Source organism: Botryllus schlosseri, chromosome 3 (genome assembly GCF_051294905.1).
Source record: "Botryllus schlosseri isolate E-star chromosome 3, Bs_hap1, whole genome shotgun sequence".
Taxonomy (NCBI): domain Eukaryota; kingdom Metazoa; phylum Chordata; class Ascidiacea; order Stolidobranchia; family Styelidae; genus Botryllus; species Botryllus schlosseri.
Genome location: NC_137238.1, coordinates 7,728,869 through 7,745,865, shown reverse-complemented (window position 1 = coordinate 7,745,865; position 16,997 = coordinate 7,728,869). Strand labels below are relative to the sequence as shown.

General features: G+C 41.5%; 2 protein-coding genes and 2 long non-coding RNA genes across 4 annotated transcripts in view; 3 read left to right on the top strand and 1 right to left on the bottom strand.

Annotated features, from left to right (window-relative positions):
• Positions 1 to 16,997, top strand: part of LOC145434849 (uncharacterized) — a 262,689-nt gene that overhangs the window by 163,629 nt on the left and 82,063 nt on the right. The gene's annotated exons all lie outside the window — the stretch shown is intronic.
• On the top strand, positions 2,146 to 2,630 carry LOC145434877 (uncharacterized). Its single transcript, XR_013913602.1, has 2 exons — positions 2,146 to 2,272; positions 2,480 to 2,630. It is a non-coding gene; the product is annotated as an uncharacterized LOC145434877 (long non-coding RNA).
• Positions 6,584 to 16,997, bottom strand: part of LOC145434839 (uncharacterized) — a 249,143-nt gene continuing 238,729 nt past the window's right edge. The window contains exons 2-3 of the mRNA XM_080312072.1: positions 9,340 to 9,931; positions 6,584 to 9,209 (exon numbers count right to left, since the gene is read on the bottom strand). Of these exons, the coding sequence (XP_080168198.1) occupies positions 9,103 to 9,209; positions 9,340 to 9,595 (363 nt within the window). The 5' untranslated portion in view covers positions 9,596 to 9,931 and the 3' untranslated portion in view covers positions 6,584 to 9,102. The remainder of the gene's footprint in view (positions 9,210 to 9,339; positions 9,932 to 16,997) is intronic.
• On the top strand, positions 15,287 to 16,102 carry LOC145434874 (uncharacterized). The gene is made up of 2 exons (XR_013913600.1): positions 15,287 to 15,829; positions 15,884 to 16,102. It is a non-coding gene; the product is annotated as an uncharacterized LOC145434874 (long non-coding RNA).

The following is a 16,997-nucleotide window of genomic DNA, read 5'->3' as shown; positions in this document are numbered from 1 at the left end:
GCCAGCAAGCATTTTTCACTCGCAAAAAATACGCTGTATTTTGGATCGGAGTGCAGAACAGATTTTAAGACCTGGTCATCCAAGCCCTAAGTAGACGTTTTTGTACAAATTCCCAACATCATTGTTTGGCCGAATACGGTTTTAGTAAAATAATTTGGCTGGTAACTATAAACTGAGGTGTAGCAGTTGTACTTATATGTGATCGATACAGCGCCTTCTTCCGTGTATATTCAGCTCCTATATGCGTTAATCGGTTCAAAATCAATGAACACTCAATCTGTATATCAGACACAGCTAGCAAAATGCAATGACGCTATCATGCCTCATACTTCGAAAAGGCAACTTGACTTGAATTGTGACTTGACTCGTGACTTGACTTGACTCGAGTCAAAATGTGAAATGACTCGTGACTCGAAGGTAGTGACTTGATCCCAACACTGCATACCAGTCAATTTGTTCCATATCTAAACAAAATGTTGTTTAGTAGGCCTATCTTCATCTTCTTTTTGTATAACAATTTTCGATTAGTGTGTGAATGAAATTTATTTTACAAAAAAAGTGCGAACGGAGCTCAAAAAGGTTGAAAAGCACTGGTATATACCATTCAATGGCTTACCTCAATAGTGTCAGAATCAGATTTACTAGACACCGTGTCGCTATCAGTTGACTCCACAGCTTCTGCAGAGGTTGACATTATCCCACTTCAATACATACACCACAGCCGCAGCATCAGAAATCCTCCTGGTAGTACGTCATCGATATGGTTCATTGATTTTACTACCGTTTTGATCTGGTGGTATTTTGCGACTTTTGCTGCTCGATATCTCAGAAAATACTTAATTTTAGAAGGTATGAGGTATATTTTTTGAATCAGCATGTCAAACTCTACAGAATTAGCTAAAGTTGTTTTTGTCGATATAGTTGACCGTTTTGGTCGATATAGTTGACCTTTAACATTTAGTGTGGCGATTTGTATTCATGTATCTACTCATATTACTAATAGGGCTGGGCAAAATCGAGTACCTGAGTGATTCGATTCTGAATCACTTAAAATGCTTCGAGTCGAGTCGAGTAATCGAGTATCACTCATTATGATGTCATAACAGAATGTAATATGTCAAAGTTCTAATATGTACCTTTTATGCGACCACAAAGAATATAATGCATGTTATCCATCATATTAAAGATACTTTGGTATTTTTTCGACCATACCGATTTCATTGCACTTGGTGACAATGTTGTGGGATGATCATTACTTCGGAAAAGTGCTATTTCCAGTAACGTTCGTAGCATTGTACTATGTTTCGTATGCTACGATACGGCCAATCAAGGTTTCAAGGCTTCAGCAGTGAAAATTAGAATCGAAGCTATAATTTTCGTTGATAAATTAACTTTCAATGGCGAGGAGCGTATAATTTCAGTACTCGAAAAATCGTCTTTTACTACTCGACTCGAATCATTAAAATTGATACTCGATTCAGATTCGAGTACTCGAATCATTGTGCCCAGCCCTAATTACTAATGAATTAGCAAACTTTGCAGACAAGCTTCTCCAATCCTTTGTTTTGCAGACAAGCTTCTCCAATCCTTTGTTCAAAAGAGTAGTGCACTCTATGGCCCAGAATTTGTTGTATATAATATCCACAGTTTGCTTCATTTATCGAAAGATGCTGTGAGATTTGGCGGTCTTGATAAATGTTCGGCATTCAAATTTGAAAATTACATGCAATCATTTTTGCGAAATCTAAATTTCAATAAATTGCAGCCCATTACGGTGGCGTTCTGAAAAAAACGGCTGCGGCCAAAATTTTTATTTCGTTTTGCCCTTCAATTTGAGACCACATCATTTTTAGTGTGCAGTGCCCCTTTAACGTCTACCTCGCATTGCTGTTAGTGGTGTGGTGGGCAAAATTGAGTACCTGAGTAATTTGATTCTGAATTCGGGGCTTCAAGTTATATATTCAATCTTGGTAAGCTTTGTAAGGTATGGGTTTTACCAAGAATACATATCAAAAGTTGTTGTCCATTATAGCGCAAACCTCTACCGTTAACCAATCCCATCTATAACATACATCACTTATTTACACTCATTACAGGTATCTGCTTTGAAGGGAGTTGGTGGTGGTCAAGGTCAATTATCAGACGGTCAAAACTATGATGACCAGCATAGCTGTGAGGGATGTGTGGAAATTCTTCAGCCTCATGGGTCAGAAGAGCAAAAATGGACAGAAAATGGGCTTTCATAAGATGACACTGTACAAGACTGTTAGGCGTAAGTCATTACCAATATTCAAATTATAACAACGATACAGTGTAATCTAAGTATAGTACGTGGAGCCCAAGGCAACTGTTCGTCTCAACTATTCGACCCTTTTCGCAGTGACGTCATATTTGCTGATAAAGACCTGCTGAACTAAAAAGCTAGATTCAGTCAAAATATTTGTTTCAGGAATATAATATGAGTATATTTTCTTTTCAGGGACATGTAGACTGGCACATCCTCAAATTACAAATCCTGTAAAAAGAATTAAAGACCGAGTCGCGCGATATCTCACTGTTATCGGATCTTGCAAGGTGATTTGCAAGGTGATTTTGTAATAGAGTTTGATGCCGACGTGGCAGACCATTTGGGGTACATAACTTCAGAATAACGCGAAACAATAACTTCATATTGTTGATTTTTCCGCTAAAAGCTATTCGACTGACTGTCATCAGCATAGCGGACGTCAGTAAATCAGGCAAGCAACGATTGCCGAACGCGCGACAATGTATGACCTGATTTTGCAATTATCTCAGCGGCAGATTGGGTCGCGTTACATTGTGCAGAGTAATACGCGCGGACGAATATCGCTAATTGGCAACGCGCCTTTCGTTAATTGGCCGCGCTCAATACTGATAAAACGACTTTTTGAATTTCAACCGAGTATTAGCGTCAGAGCGGTCATTTGAAAAAGTCGGGGTTTCGCATTAAAGGACGGGGTTTCACGTTTCTAAAGGAGGGGGTTTCGACCGTCGAGATGCCCCCTGGCTACGCGCCTGCGAATGCCTAATAGTTAATATTCGATATTGTTGTTCTCGATACGCGTACATCCAGCAATCAAGTATATCGGGATGTAGAAGGTTCTCTGTTCGGACCAATCGAATAAAATCAGAATCTTGTGATGCATCAATATTTGACAATGGCATGGCCTACTGCACGTTAATAATGAAAGGAACACTGAACAATGACTTTGTGCGACAATTTCGGAGTACTGACTGTTACGTCGGACGGTGATCATAGCGCGTGCGACTGATTGTTCGTTAATTAGTTAGAATGGTGTTGGCTGATGGTCGTGAATATTGGCACACAGGGGCTCGTGTGACCCGCGGAGAGAGATGTCGCTTTGTTGTTGTTGCGTTGCAGTTGTGGCACTTTCCGTTTTCATTTTTTAAATACCACAAACAAACATAGTTGTGCAGCATGTGCGTATGAAGATAGCGATCTTTCCACGGAGGAAATCAACGACTTTATGAAAGAGCACTACGATCCAAAGCCATTTGTGATAAGGGAACGTTACAAATTTTGCACGGATATGAAGCGTATAAACCTGGCGAAACTTCATCAGACTTGGTCGCTCGTATCAGCCAAGATAGCATCACGTGCGACTTCATTCTCGTCGATTAAAAATATGGACGGAGCGATTTATGCGTTATGTGGACCATGAAGCTGTTCTGAAGGCAGTATTTAAACTGGAAAGCGACATTTTCAACTTCGAGAACGTTGTCAGAACAATAACTGAGAGCACACAGAAGATGCCGTTCGTCTCAATTCGTCGCAGACTTTACGAATACCACAAATTTTACGACAGGCGGTCGTTGAAGAAAGTTTTTAGGTTAGTGACCAGTGGTGAATACTTTCATGAATACATTCGGAGTCACAGGGGGAGGATACCGATCAGCGACTTTCAAAACGGGATCCATCCAGCCCGTCAGATGACTGCGTGGAGACATGCTAGCCCGTCCGGATTGGCAGCAAGCGCGCAAACCAACACCTACGAGGAAAATAGGGCTAACTTTGTAAGTCCTGATTGATTTCAAAGTAAGAAAAAGGCCCTCTGCCGCCAGCCAGCCGCCAGCTACCACTTTCTAAACAAAATAGATCCTGTGCGCGACCCAAGACGTCGCAGTCGAAAAGTTATTGACAAAGACTGCGCATAACTGGAGGCCGCAACAGTTGGAATTTCAAAGAAAAAAATACGATTAAGACAGCCCTTCTAAAGAAAAGTACTTTTCCCTGTCGGCTTACGACTTAGCAACGCTCGTTGGAAATCCCGATAACATAATATCAGTGACAATCAGGCTCGATGTTTCGTAAAAATCGAATATTGCAAACGGATTAGAAGTGATCAATTTCCTTGCGGAAAGGAAAGGACGTAGTTTATTTTTGTCCTTGATGTTTTTGCGGCATATACACCGACTCATAATACACATACACACGAGCTGCGCATATGCATGCCACATGACAAGGAAGTGCAGATCTAGCCTTTACGGCTTTCTAAGTCATGCACCACCCCTCTATGCTATCCCAGTAATGCATGAGCGCCAAGCAGGGAAGCCATGGATTCCAGTGTTACTAATCAGGTCTTTGGTCTGACCCGGCCGGGAATCGAACCCACGACCTACCGATCAAGAAGCCGGACGCTTAACCATTACGCTATCTTGTCGGAGCTTAGCATGTTCGACTTTTTCAAGGACAAACGATTTTTGGCCGTGAAGGAATGTAAAACCCTGTCACGAACGGCGTAGATAAATTATTTCTAGCCGTGTATTCTTGGAACAGATCCGATAGCTGTCTGCTTTAGGCTAATACCAGCTCTGCAACGGGCATCGATGGACTGACTATGCAAGGCTTAGCTCGACATCATTTGTTATGTTCGTGAATTTTTTACGTTGGTTTCGTTTGTCTCTTATTTGGCTAGGATTCGTAATTATTACCACTAATCATTATTTCCTCGTGGGTCGTGCTTGTATTTCTACCCTGCGTTCTGTTGTCTACTGGCACTCTGGATCGTGTCGCCTGTCTTAAAATTTATTCTGCTGTATAATATACTGATTTCAAATTGCAACCTCGTCGTAGGAGTTATTGTTCAACAAGATCAGAACACAATAATTGGTGTCAGAAGTGGGATTCGAACCCACGCCTCCACTCGGAGGTTTTCGACTCGCAAACATTCGCTTTCTGTGCACGAATACATAGTCATGCTCAATATTGATGGTTTTCAGCGCGCAGTAATTCCGCAGTCACTTCGAGCGCGAGCCTCATCATTGTTGCACTATAGAGCAGGGGTCGGCAACCTTTTGCTCGTCACGGGCCAAATTTCGAGTGCGCAACATTTTGGCGGGCCGGAATTTTTCTTAATGCTATATTTATTGATCACGTCGGTATTTTACCCTACAATGCTGTAATCTCAATCATACAAAATCACAAAAAGAGCAAAACACATGTATTTACACTTCAACAACGCAGGATAAATGTGACACTTGGCGCAGCTTGCTTTGTGAAAGGTTTTCAACTTCTGGTAACGAGTCAAATGAAGCAAGAATCAGACCATATTCTGTAAATGGGCGTTGGAATACGTGATCTTAGCTTGCTCTTCGTGAATTTCATTGTTGAAAACAAAAGTCGATGCCATTTCTTTTGCATTGTTGGTCACGCTGGGATGAAGACCCATTTCAAGAACGTACTCTTTGTCAAAGTCATTCAGCGATATGCTCTGTGTATGTAACTTGTCATTCAATTCAACTGCATCTCATTTCAAATATGCACATTTGAAATTTTCTGGCAATGGTTTTGGCGTCCACATTAAACGGAGTACTGAGTAGTCAGAATTTATTTTGTACAGAACGAATGTCGGAAAAACGGGTGGAAATTCAGTAATTAATTTTCGTATATCACAGTTACAAATGTAAAGTGCTGGTACTAGGTTTACTGTCCTCCAGAGGAAAGTGAGCATAATTTTCTTTGTACTGTTAACATTCCCAGAGTCGCAGTTTTGTTTCGAATGCGTCTCAACATCTCATGTATTTAGTTGTTTCCCCCTGAAGTTGCAAATTCAATTTGTTTAGTTGTGACGTTAAATGTACCACGAAAGCTAGATCAGATACCCATTTTCGATGACAAGATTATGAGTCGGCGATGTTTGTATTTTCAAGGAAAGTTGCTATTTCATTTCTCAGTTCATACACTCGTGCAAGCATATAGCTTCTCGACCTAATGCGCGAACATGGCAGATATACAATACATCGCCATATTGATGCTCTGCTTCTAGTAATATCTGAGGTAGGCTAACTGTCGGTGATTCAGTTTGTGATACAAAATCAGCTTTCACCATTGTGTCCAAAACACTATTTTCAGGTTTGTTGTCTTGGCGTAAAATGTCTTCTGGTGAATTAAACTACAGATGACTAACCTACGGATGCTGGTTATCTATAATGAAACAGGAAAAGTTTTAGATTTTGTCATTGCGTCTGAGCAGAGGAACAGCACCTTTATTGTCACACCCTATCTGAGTGGCAAACCCTTAAAAAGTATAGTATACCCTAGGTTGCGCGATACCCGCTTGATAAGCACTGGTCTAGTCTACTCCACAGACATTCTCCGTCTTCTAATTTCAATACGAGATAGGCTACTAGTCGACCGCCATCGCACCAGTTTTATGGCGTAACAATAGACTAATACGGCGTAGAATACTTTATATCGGAGCAATTCCGCATTCTTTCCAAGCAGTGCTGCACTGCAGATTGGAACTCATTACGAAACAGCGGGCCGTATTCTCGTGGTAACGAGTTATTTCGTCGCGGGCCGGACGATTTCGCTTGGCGGGCCGGATCCGGCCCGCGGGCCGTAGGTTGCCGACCCTTGCTATATAGAGTATGACTGGAGTGACGACTCGATTGTTCTCCCATTGTTAGCCGGCAGAATGGTCACGGTCAGATGGCTGCACCCAAAACAGGATCGCTTAGTGCTTGTTTCTATGGCGTTCAAGGCGATTCGTCATGTATTTCTTGAAGCTGCGTCGGATTTAGTTGGACAGTTCAACATTTAGGTAGCGGTGGCGAGTGGTTATGACTAGTGAATATTACCGTGTAGCCTATGTCACATTTCTCACGAGATTGATGTGATATTGTGGCTTTGATCCTTTATAGAGTTTGCTACATATATAAATATAATGACAGAAGGTATATAGAATATCTGGTTCGTGTACATTGGCTATTGTGAGATGAATTCATGGAAAGGACGACTGAAGAGTACTACAAAGTGAACAAGTGGAAAGATCTTGAACTATATCGATATGCAGTTCACAATAGCTTTGATTGAAAATATATCCTATATTAACTGCAGAAATTCGAGTATGAATATAACAAATAATATCGCAACAGTCTTGTAGTCTTGTGTGCCTGTCCGATAACCACAGAAACTTGAGTATGACTGGAACCAGAGCCTTGTGTAATGTCAATGTTCTGCTTGATCTCGGTTCACAATAGTCAGAACTTACTCCTTGTAAGTATGCAAAATCGCACTTGAATGGCTTACTCCTTGTAAGTATGCAAAATCGCACTTGAATGGAACTCGTTGTCATTGCCAAAAATACCCTGGAATTCGCTTGGAAGACCTCTGCCAGTGACATTAGTAGACAGCCAATGCACCACGTCAAGGTTTCGAAAAACGCATTTTTTTTCCTTTTTTAGGTAGGGAATCTCAATGTGGATAGGCAGCATTTGCCACAGGGAGAAAAAACTACCATACTAACACTACCAGAAACTACATTCGCTTCATTTGCTGCATCTTTTCTTGGTCATGGGTTCCTAGCCGACTTTTGTCCAAGGATTTTGATCAACATAGGCTTATGTTGTATTGGCACCTTTCCCTCTCTTTATAGCCTTACGCTGGCATAAACGCTGGCCTAAGGCATTTACTGAGTAACTGACTTGGCTAATATCTGGATTCCTGCTGTATCTCATCGAAGACCGCTGTTGACTTTTAACATTCGTGAATAATATTAATGAATGTCAACCGAAGTTACCCAAGATCCAAATGCTGCTTCCAGAACATCTTGTGTTAGGACTCTGGAAGATACTGATTCCACAACACCATTCAAAAGCCAAATTGCTAGCTTGACCATATTCTTGGTCCATATTTGTATAAAACTCTGAACATAGTGTTCACTTTTGGCCTTCTTGAAATTGGATGTAAATTTCACCGACTTGTTACTTGTTACTAGAGCGGAACCACATAGTCGGGTGGTTATAATGGGACCTACGACCAGGGCCGTAACAGCACTTCGTTATCCCCCCCCCAAAAAAAAACTTTGGTCTTGGGCCCCCTTCGTGCTCGCCCCCCCCCCAATTGGGGGGTTTGGGGTGCGGCAGTTACGGTGCTGCCTATGACCATGGAAGTATTTCCTGTCAAAAATCTCAACATTTGTAAGAGATATGCTGGTAAGAGATATGCTGGAAAATATAAGAATATTTCAATCTTCTCAGACTTGTTCACGGGCCAGAGGCGGCCTGCGGGCCGTATCTTTGACACCCCTGTTTTACATTATAGTAAACCCTACAGTGATAGCAGTAGCAATTGTCAAATTGGTAAAGAAATACCATGGCTTATACAATTCCAACAATAACAAAAAAGCAAAGACTTTCAACAGCATCATGATTGAAACAAGAGGTTTGGAAGTATAGAAAATGGTGCTATAAGAGAATATTGTTCATTTTTTTTCAAGCTATCTCGCAAACATTTGGAAAATTTGGAAGACTTTTTCTGCTTCTCATGCAATGCAAACTTCGCAAAATTGTGAGAACCGATGCTATTCAAGTGGTGTTTCATTGCCTTGTCCATGAAATCCTCAACCCCATTTAGGTCTGAACCAGATTGAAGTGATACAGTGTGAATCAATTTGTTATAGAATGGATCGCATGGAATCGCCTCAAGTACCCTGAAAAAATTTATCTTTTTCATGGGGTTTTGCCATTTCTTTACTGTGGATAACATAAAAGCGGAGAACCATGTCATGAGACTATTCTGACGGGCTCTTCAATCCACCGTCGTTCTTCTGCATCACTTTAATGAGGTTTTCCGATGGTGCTGCAGTTGATAAGCATGTGACATGCTTCGTTGGCTTGCTTAGAAATGGCTCCCAAAAGCACTCCACCAATATATTCAAGTATGTCTAAAAACACGTCATCATGTTGGCTTGCTTAGAAATGGCTCCCAAAAGCACTTCACCAATATATTCAAGTATGTCTAAAAACACGTCAAAGTTTTTCCATGGAACGGAAAAGTATAGGCTATTCACTTACCAGATTCCTTGCTGTTGACTCCTTTAATCTCTGTGATTGGATGCTGCTCTTCACCGCAGACGAGAGAATCAAAAATCTTCAGAAGTAATGCTGAAGCTGGCAATTGTGGCAAACCCAGAAACTTGTTAGCTTGATGGCAGATATTAGAATAATGTTGATGAAATCCGTCAACACAAAGTTTACAATATTCAGAATGGAGTTTTTCCACCAATGGAACAGCTTTGGTCATGTCTAATTCCTCAATGATGGGGCACATTCAAAGTATTTTTTGCTATTTACACAAGCCCTCTTCAAAACAGCAATTACAGCATCCTCAGATATATTCCAATTACTGGTGAGAACTTTATGATTTTCGAAACGTTTCTTCAAAGCTTTCACAGTAGGAAAGGATGCTTCGCATTCCTCATAAAACACACCTTTCCAGTTATTAAGTCCTTCGAAACATTCTTCAATTTCCAAGTCCTTCGAAACATTCTTCAATTTCCATTTAGTTAGTCCCTCGCAGTCATCCCCAATGGCCAAAGTGATGCTTCCGAATCCGCCATGATACCGACTTCTATCAGTTCTATGCGTGACGAAGTATGATCTAATTCTGGCGAAAAAAATAACAGAGGCTACACGGTACTATTCGCTTGTCGTAACGATTCACCACCGCTACCTAAATGTTGAACTGTCTAACTAAATCCGACGCAGCTTCAAGAAATACAGGACGAATCGCCTTGAACGCCATTGAAACTAGCACTGAGCGATCCTGTTTTGGGTGCAGCCATCTGACCGTGACCATTCTGCCAGCTAACAATGGGAGAACGATCGAGTCGTCACTCCAGTCATACTCTATACCAGTGGTTCCCAACGTGGGCGATTTGGCGGTCCAGGGGGGGAGAAAATGACGAGGGGGGGCGAAAATGGACAAAGGGGGCGACAGGGGCGAAATTAGCCAAGGGACCTTTTTTTTTTATTCATCCACCAAGCAATGCGGAGAGAAAAACGTTATAAAAATGACCTTTTCAGTCAATCCGCCGATGATTACTGTTTGTATGCCCATTTTTCGGTACACAAAATCTGGGGGGCAATGATCGGTGTAAAGCTTGAAAAGGGGGCGATGGTTCGAAAAAGGTTTGGAACCACTGCTCTATACCGTAACTAAGTTACTGCACTCACCATACGGCCGGAAAGGTGGAGAGCCATTGATGCATGACGCCCTTGGACACTGAGGTAGCGGCTTCCCTAGTAACCGTGATTGACATCGTTTTGTGCTTGTCCAATGTCCAGGTTCAAGTATGCTAGTGTATATTCTCTTTGCGATCGATTTTACTATATCCATGTTCCTCAACCGTTTTATTACAACTCTCCAGGAGTTATAAACCGGTATAATTCGAAAGAAAATTATTCGATTGGTCTGGTACCGGTAGTTCATAAGGATGCAGCATTTCTGCTGTGTCCATAAGTGCAGCGCCAGCTCCGTAAATGAGGTAGGAAGATGTAGGAGCTTTCACAAATTTCCGTCGGATGCTAAACTGAGGAAAGCTTGGTTGGAGAGAAGCAGAAGAGAAAGCTTCACTCCAACAGAAGCTTCACTCGTCTGTTCTCATCACTTTACTAATGAGGACTTTTGTAAATCAAAAAAAAGTGACGCACCATTGCAGTATCAGAGAATTCGGCTGAGACGTACAGCCATTCCCAGCCACAATTTGAGAGGAGAATCACAAGACACCAGGCAAAGGAAAAGGACAAGTGCTACTTCAGTCCTGGGCTAGTAATGTTGCCCAGGCATCACAAATAATGACCTGTACCAAGAGAAAGTTATTTCCTCACAAGAAAGCATCCAATCTTCCAGTCCCTGATTATTCCGGACTATCACGGTTGTCTCAGAAACTGCCGCGGAAATTGCCAATTTAAGAGGGAAGCTCTCTAGATATGAAAACTTGCCAGACCATACCATTGCTAATTATACAGGATTATCACGCGGCAATTTCCTTATTATTAGAGATATAATTGAACGATTCCAGCCGCTTTCATATTGGTCCGGAGACCGTGTAATAAAACTATCAACTGAAGATCAGTTTCTTTTGTTTTTAATGAAACTTAAACTGGATCTGCCCTATTACGATATTGCCATCCGATTCCATGTAAGCCAGGGGTCTCCAACACGCGGCCCGCGAGGTTCTATTTTGCGGCCCGCGACCTGATTTGAAAAAAATTCAGAAAAACGCTTAGTAAATCATGTTGAAACGCTAAAATTGATTGCAGTTGAAACATAATGTTGTTGTTTTTCAAAGTGAGCCATTCTATGTGCCCACTATCACTATTACTCACTAGTTGATACGGCTTCGGCATGGTAATATCATTCCATGGATGAAGAATTTGCTGGTACGAATGGGCATATTGCCTTGACGTGCAATGGCCCACCACTGCCAAGACCGAGACGCCTGCAAAACGACTTCGGGCGCTCCAAAAACCATGCTTTACGAGGAGATAGTTGTCTAGCAAGTAGGCCTACCGTGTATAGCTAACCCCAATATTGATTCTTCAATCCATGGGTGGCCAAATCTGCAGCAGTAGAAGGAAAATTATGCGGCTGTCGACACTTGTAATAACAACCCTAAGTTTTCGCAGATACCCCCTGCATCAGCTGTATCTGGGAATCTGATCACATTGGCCGAGAAAGGATAAATATCTTATAGTAATGTGTGAAACTATACTAATATTTATTGACGAAATTCACTCATGAACATGAAAAATTTTTCGCGCGACTACAGATTGGTTCTCTGTGGCTCTTTACAACATTTACAACATAACTACTAACGATTTGGTGCGCATAGTAAGCCGATATGTGCATATAGATTAGTTCGGAGTGTACCGGCAATGGACATGGACATGATAACGTGGGTATTTGGCCCCAGCTAGTGTATCACGACTAACCTCCGGTATGCGGCCGCAGGCTACATGAGTACGCGAAATGCGGCCGTGAATTACAAAAATGTTGGCCACCCCTGTTTTAGCGGCTAAAGAGTGTTGTCATTGTCAGGTATCGTGTACAGCTCATAGTCCAAAATATAATGACATTGATGATCATGATACTTTTTGTTGTATTTGTGTTTGTTCAATAAAATATAAGTTCTTCTGTGGTGACTATAACCGTCGCCTATGTTAGAAAGCACAGCGTTGTAATAACGTAGAGTTATCAGACGTGGTTGTTGAACTGCGTTGCCTACTTTTATATCGATATTGATGTCATGCGGCCCGCGGCCTCCAGGAATTTGGAAAAGTGGCCCGCGACCTATTTTGAGTTGGCGACCCCTGATGTAAGCCATACCATAGCCATCAACATTTTCAGGCCTTATCTGCAAGCAGTGCACGTATTATTTTTTTGGGTTGCATCGATGTCATACCATCCCTAGAAAAAAATCAGTGTTCTCTGCCAATGAAATTTGGGGATTTTAATAATTGCAGACATTGATTGCACCGAAATTCGGATAGAGACTCCAAGGCAAGACCTGAATGCAGCTTCAGCAACTTACAGCAATTATAAACATCTCTCACTGTTAAATATTTACTTGCGGTTGCACCAAATGGTGGAATTACTTTCGTGTCTGATGGATTTCCCGGAAGCACATCGGACAAGGAAATAACATCTAAATCTGGAATTATTTCTCATTTAATTCTCATTTAAAAGTAAGATAATTATAATCGATCTCATTGGCGGCAATATGTGCAGTCTTTATACCAACCCTTCCTATTTCATTACAGGCTGTTGACCTTATACTTAAGGTTACCATATTTTAGCAAACCAAATTCGGGACACTCTTTAGCGCCCACTGGTGGATTTCAAATTGGATTATGACGTCACACTTGCAACGCTTTGCTCATAGACCCGAGGTTGTCACGGTCTGGTTCTGGACTTAGGAGTATGTGGCTGTGTGTTGTGTAACCGGGACCGAAAGCACATGTTTTGGCCCCCTCCCGCCCAAATGAACAATGATTTTGAGCCCACACTATGAGGTAATAGATGCAACTTCTGGGCGACTCCGCCTCCAATTTGAAAATGTTCCGTGGCCCAGATCAGAATTTTACAATATTAATCTGCCGAAGGCAGCATAGCGAGAAAAACTAATAGCTACGCCCGTAAGGGCATAGTACAGAGTTTCCGCAATGGATCCACCAAAGTTCTTGGTCAGATTTAAGACATGATATAATATATACATTCAAGATATATATATATTGGTAGGAATTTAGTGAACAAGACATTCTGGTGTTTTAGCCAAAGGATCTTCATCCGTAAGCTGTCATAGGCGGGCTTGACCCTACCGACAAGAATTCAAAGCATGTGTTTTGAGTAGATATTATGTAACATAAAATCTGGGAGTATATAGGATAAAGAGTTCTTATTGGAAGATAAAGTATAAAGGTAAAGTCATAATAAGGAAATAAGATTAACAAAATAATTTATAGTATAAGCAGAGGGTAATAATATAGTAGCATGAATATGACTCAGTCCAAAGCAACTCTACCATAGCATCTCACGTCGTCAGGGGTGGTAAAGATGTAAGGTAGGGCGTATTAGCCTCTTCTTTTCTGTAGCAAATACCGGTAATGCTTACGGCAGAAGGATTATAACAATTTTGAGTGAGTTTAAATAAATGAACTTGTATGGGGGGGGTGAATTTCTACGTCTAGGAAAATGGTTGATTTCAAATCGTATTTTAACATACTTCTAATTCGAAATCAGACAAAAGCAATACATTTTTGAAAAGAACTAGTTTCATACTTTAGGATTCTTCAATAAAAAAAATTTGGAAAATTTCGTTAGTTCAGCAGTACCTTACGGCCTTAAAAAAAGCGGGACGTTTGGCTGACTGGTCGGGACGCCGGGACTAGACGTTAAAATGCGGGACTATCCCGCCTAAAACGGGACGTATGGTATGCCTACTTATACTAGCAGACAAAGGCTTTCTTATCTACGATCTTTTTCCTCGTGACGTGTACTTGAACGTTCCTCCAGTTCACCAAAGAAGAAGCAGCATTCACGAGGCGAATTGCTAGAAGTAGAATCCATGTCGCACGTGCAATTGAAAGGATGCGAAATTACTGTATACTGCACTGCATTAGTGCACCGATGAGGCCTTATATCGATAAAATTGTCCAAGTATGCGCATCATTCGTTAATTTCCAATCCCCCACTATTGCAGGTGTCTTTGACTCGTACTGTGGTTTTTTAATGTCTTTATTTCAAATTTTTCGTTGTCGATTAAATTCCCATTTAGTTCTCTAGCTGCTGGTTTAAATTTCAGTGATAAAAATTACGTTTCTATATTCCCATGTTGTTTGCGGTACTAAACTTTATTGCAGACATAGGTATAATAAGAAAAACTTCAACTACAACAAATCAACTAAAAAAGAAGTTTATTATGATATGAATTAAGGGCCGAGCCCAATTCCTCTGCTGAGCAGCGATTCTCTACTCAAGCAACAGACTCAGTGCTCAGCTCACGCCAAAAAGTATACTCACTCAAATCCGTTCAGATCGGCACTCAATTCCAAGTCAGCGCACCACCAGACTCAAGTGTCAATTTTCACGGTCGAGCAGCCAACCGTAGACCGTAACCTTAGCGACTCCCGCCGCTAGTTATCCGAGATACACAAAATCCTATAAAACCACTGCCGGGTGAAGTCGCGGCATTGCATTTTGTTTCCTGACCCTAAAATGGATTTTTATACGCAGGATCAACGTATATGTACTCTGTAAAATTCATGCTTATCATAATCAAACTTGCTGAGCATGTCCAAGATAAAGTTCTATATAAAGTGTAGACATTAGTTTTGTGTAATGGGTGCTTTTTGTGACAGATACAAAAATGGCCACAAACGATTTCGAAAAAAGCGTCAAAAGGGAGCCTAACTTTCTTCCGAGAGAAAAGGCTCTTCTTTTGGAGCTGATCAAGCAAAATCCTATTGTCGAAAATAAAAAAACAGACAAGGTCTGTGCAGCGGCCAAAGACCGCGCATGGGAGCTTTTGGCTCTTGAGTTTAATGCTGTCGGCATCAGCTGCCAGAGAACGGTCAAATGCTTGAAAAAGCGATGACAAAATATGAAAGACCGTTCTAAGGCTGATGCCGCGCAGCTAAAGAAAGAGCGCCGAAAGACTGGAGAAGGGATGATTGATGTTAATATGGACCCCCTTAGTGAGGGAGTGGCATGTATGTTTTGAATTCCGGGATGTGTGGGGCAGATTGAAATGAAAATTTGTTTTATAGCAGTCGTCCCGGGTCAAATCCACGACCTAGGCAATCCCTTCGACGACGATGGCCAAACGTCTTGTGAGTTATCGGAAATGATACATCTGATATAGTAATGAATTTTCAAATGTCATTGTCTAATTAATAGACGTAGTGCTCCACTCGAAGACGGGCGAGGAAGGGGATAACGATGAACATTATCATCATGTAATGCACCCCGACATGAACCTCAGCTCCAGCTCCAGTTGCCGTGGTGAGTTAATAGTTCTGATGCGCAGTCCAACGAACTTCAATTTTTTTTATTTAGACAAGCGTACGTACGGTACCGAATTTGAGTTGTCAAAGACTCAATACCTACAGGAAAAAATGAAGGAAGCAAAGTGGCTGAAAGAACTGAGAATGAGAGAAAGCAAAATGATGGAGGAGGAGAGTGAACTGAGAAAAGAAGAACTTAGGCTAAAAATAGTATACTTCAAATTGAAAATTGAAAAATTACAAGACTCCTAAAATATGTCTACTTCAATAATGTGCTAATAATCGTACATAACGGATAAATTGAAGGCAGCAGAATTGAGTGGAGATAGATTAGGCACTGGGTGGAGGAGCAGATTGAGTTGCGAGAGAGAGAGATGGATCGAAAGATAGAAGAAATATCGAAGTATAGAGATAGAACTCGTATTCATAATTTAATTATACGGTCACGCTCGAATCATCGCAATGGAAGCGAGAGAAATCGCTCGCACATGTCATTCTTCTAGGCGGTGGCCGTGCGGTGAGCAGCTTGGGTGATTGGAGTGTGTGGAAGGAAGTCATTTCACCGACGGGTAAATTTCATGTTTTCTTGTACGTCGTTCCATTATGTTCAGCATTGCAATAAAGACCTGTTATATTTTGAAAAGTCCTTGCCAAAACAATCTAGTTAACTTCATATCATCGCCAATATTTTAACTTCATCATCGTCGCTTCTTTGATATAGATTCACGATTTTTTGTGTCACCCCTGCACAGGGGCCATGCTAATCTTCTTTGATACGGACATTTCGTTGGAGGTCGATAACGTTGAAATATTGATGTCTACAGAAAGCATAAAACTTCCCCATTTGCACTCAACAACTGTGATATGTGACTAACATATGTGACCACAAGCCAGCACTCGTTTAAAGAGAGATATCGTTTTCTTTTTCGCTTGCACCATCGAGATGCTTCGACGATGGAGATGTGATACGGCCCCGTTTTTTTCTCCATGCTATACGTGATTGCAGGATAGCCGCGTCGCGTACCGCGGTACCGGTACCAGTTTTCGAGTCCTCGGTCTGACCCGGCCGGGGATCAAACCCACGACCTACCGATCGAGAAGTCGGACGCATAACCATTATACTATCTCACTCGGTTATGCAGCATATTCTTTCGAGCAAACTTCTC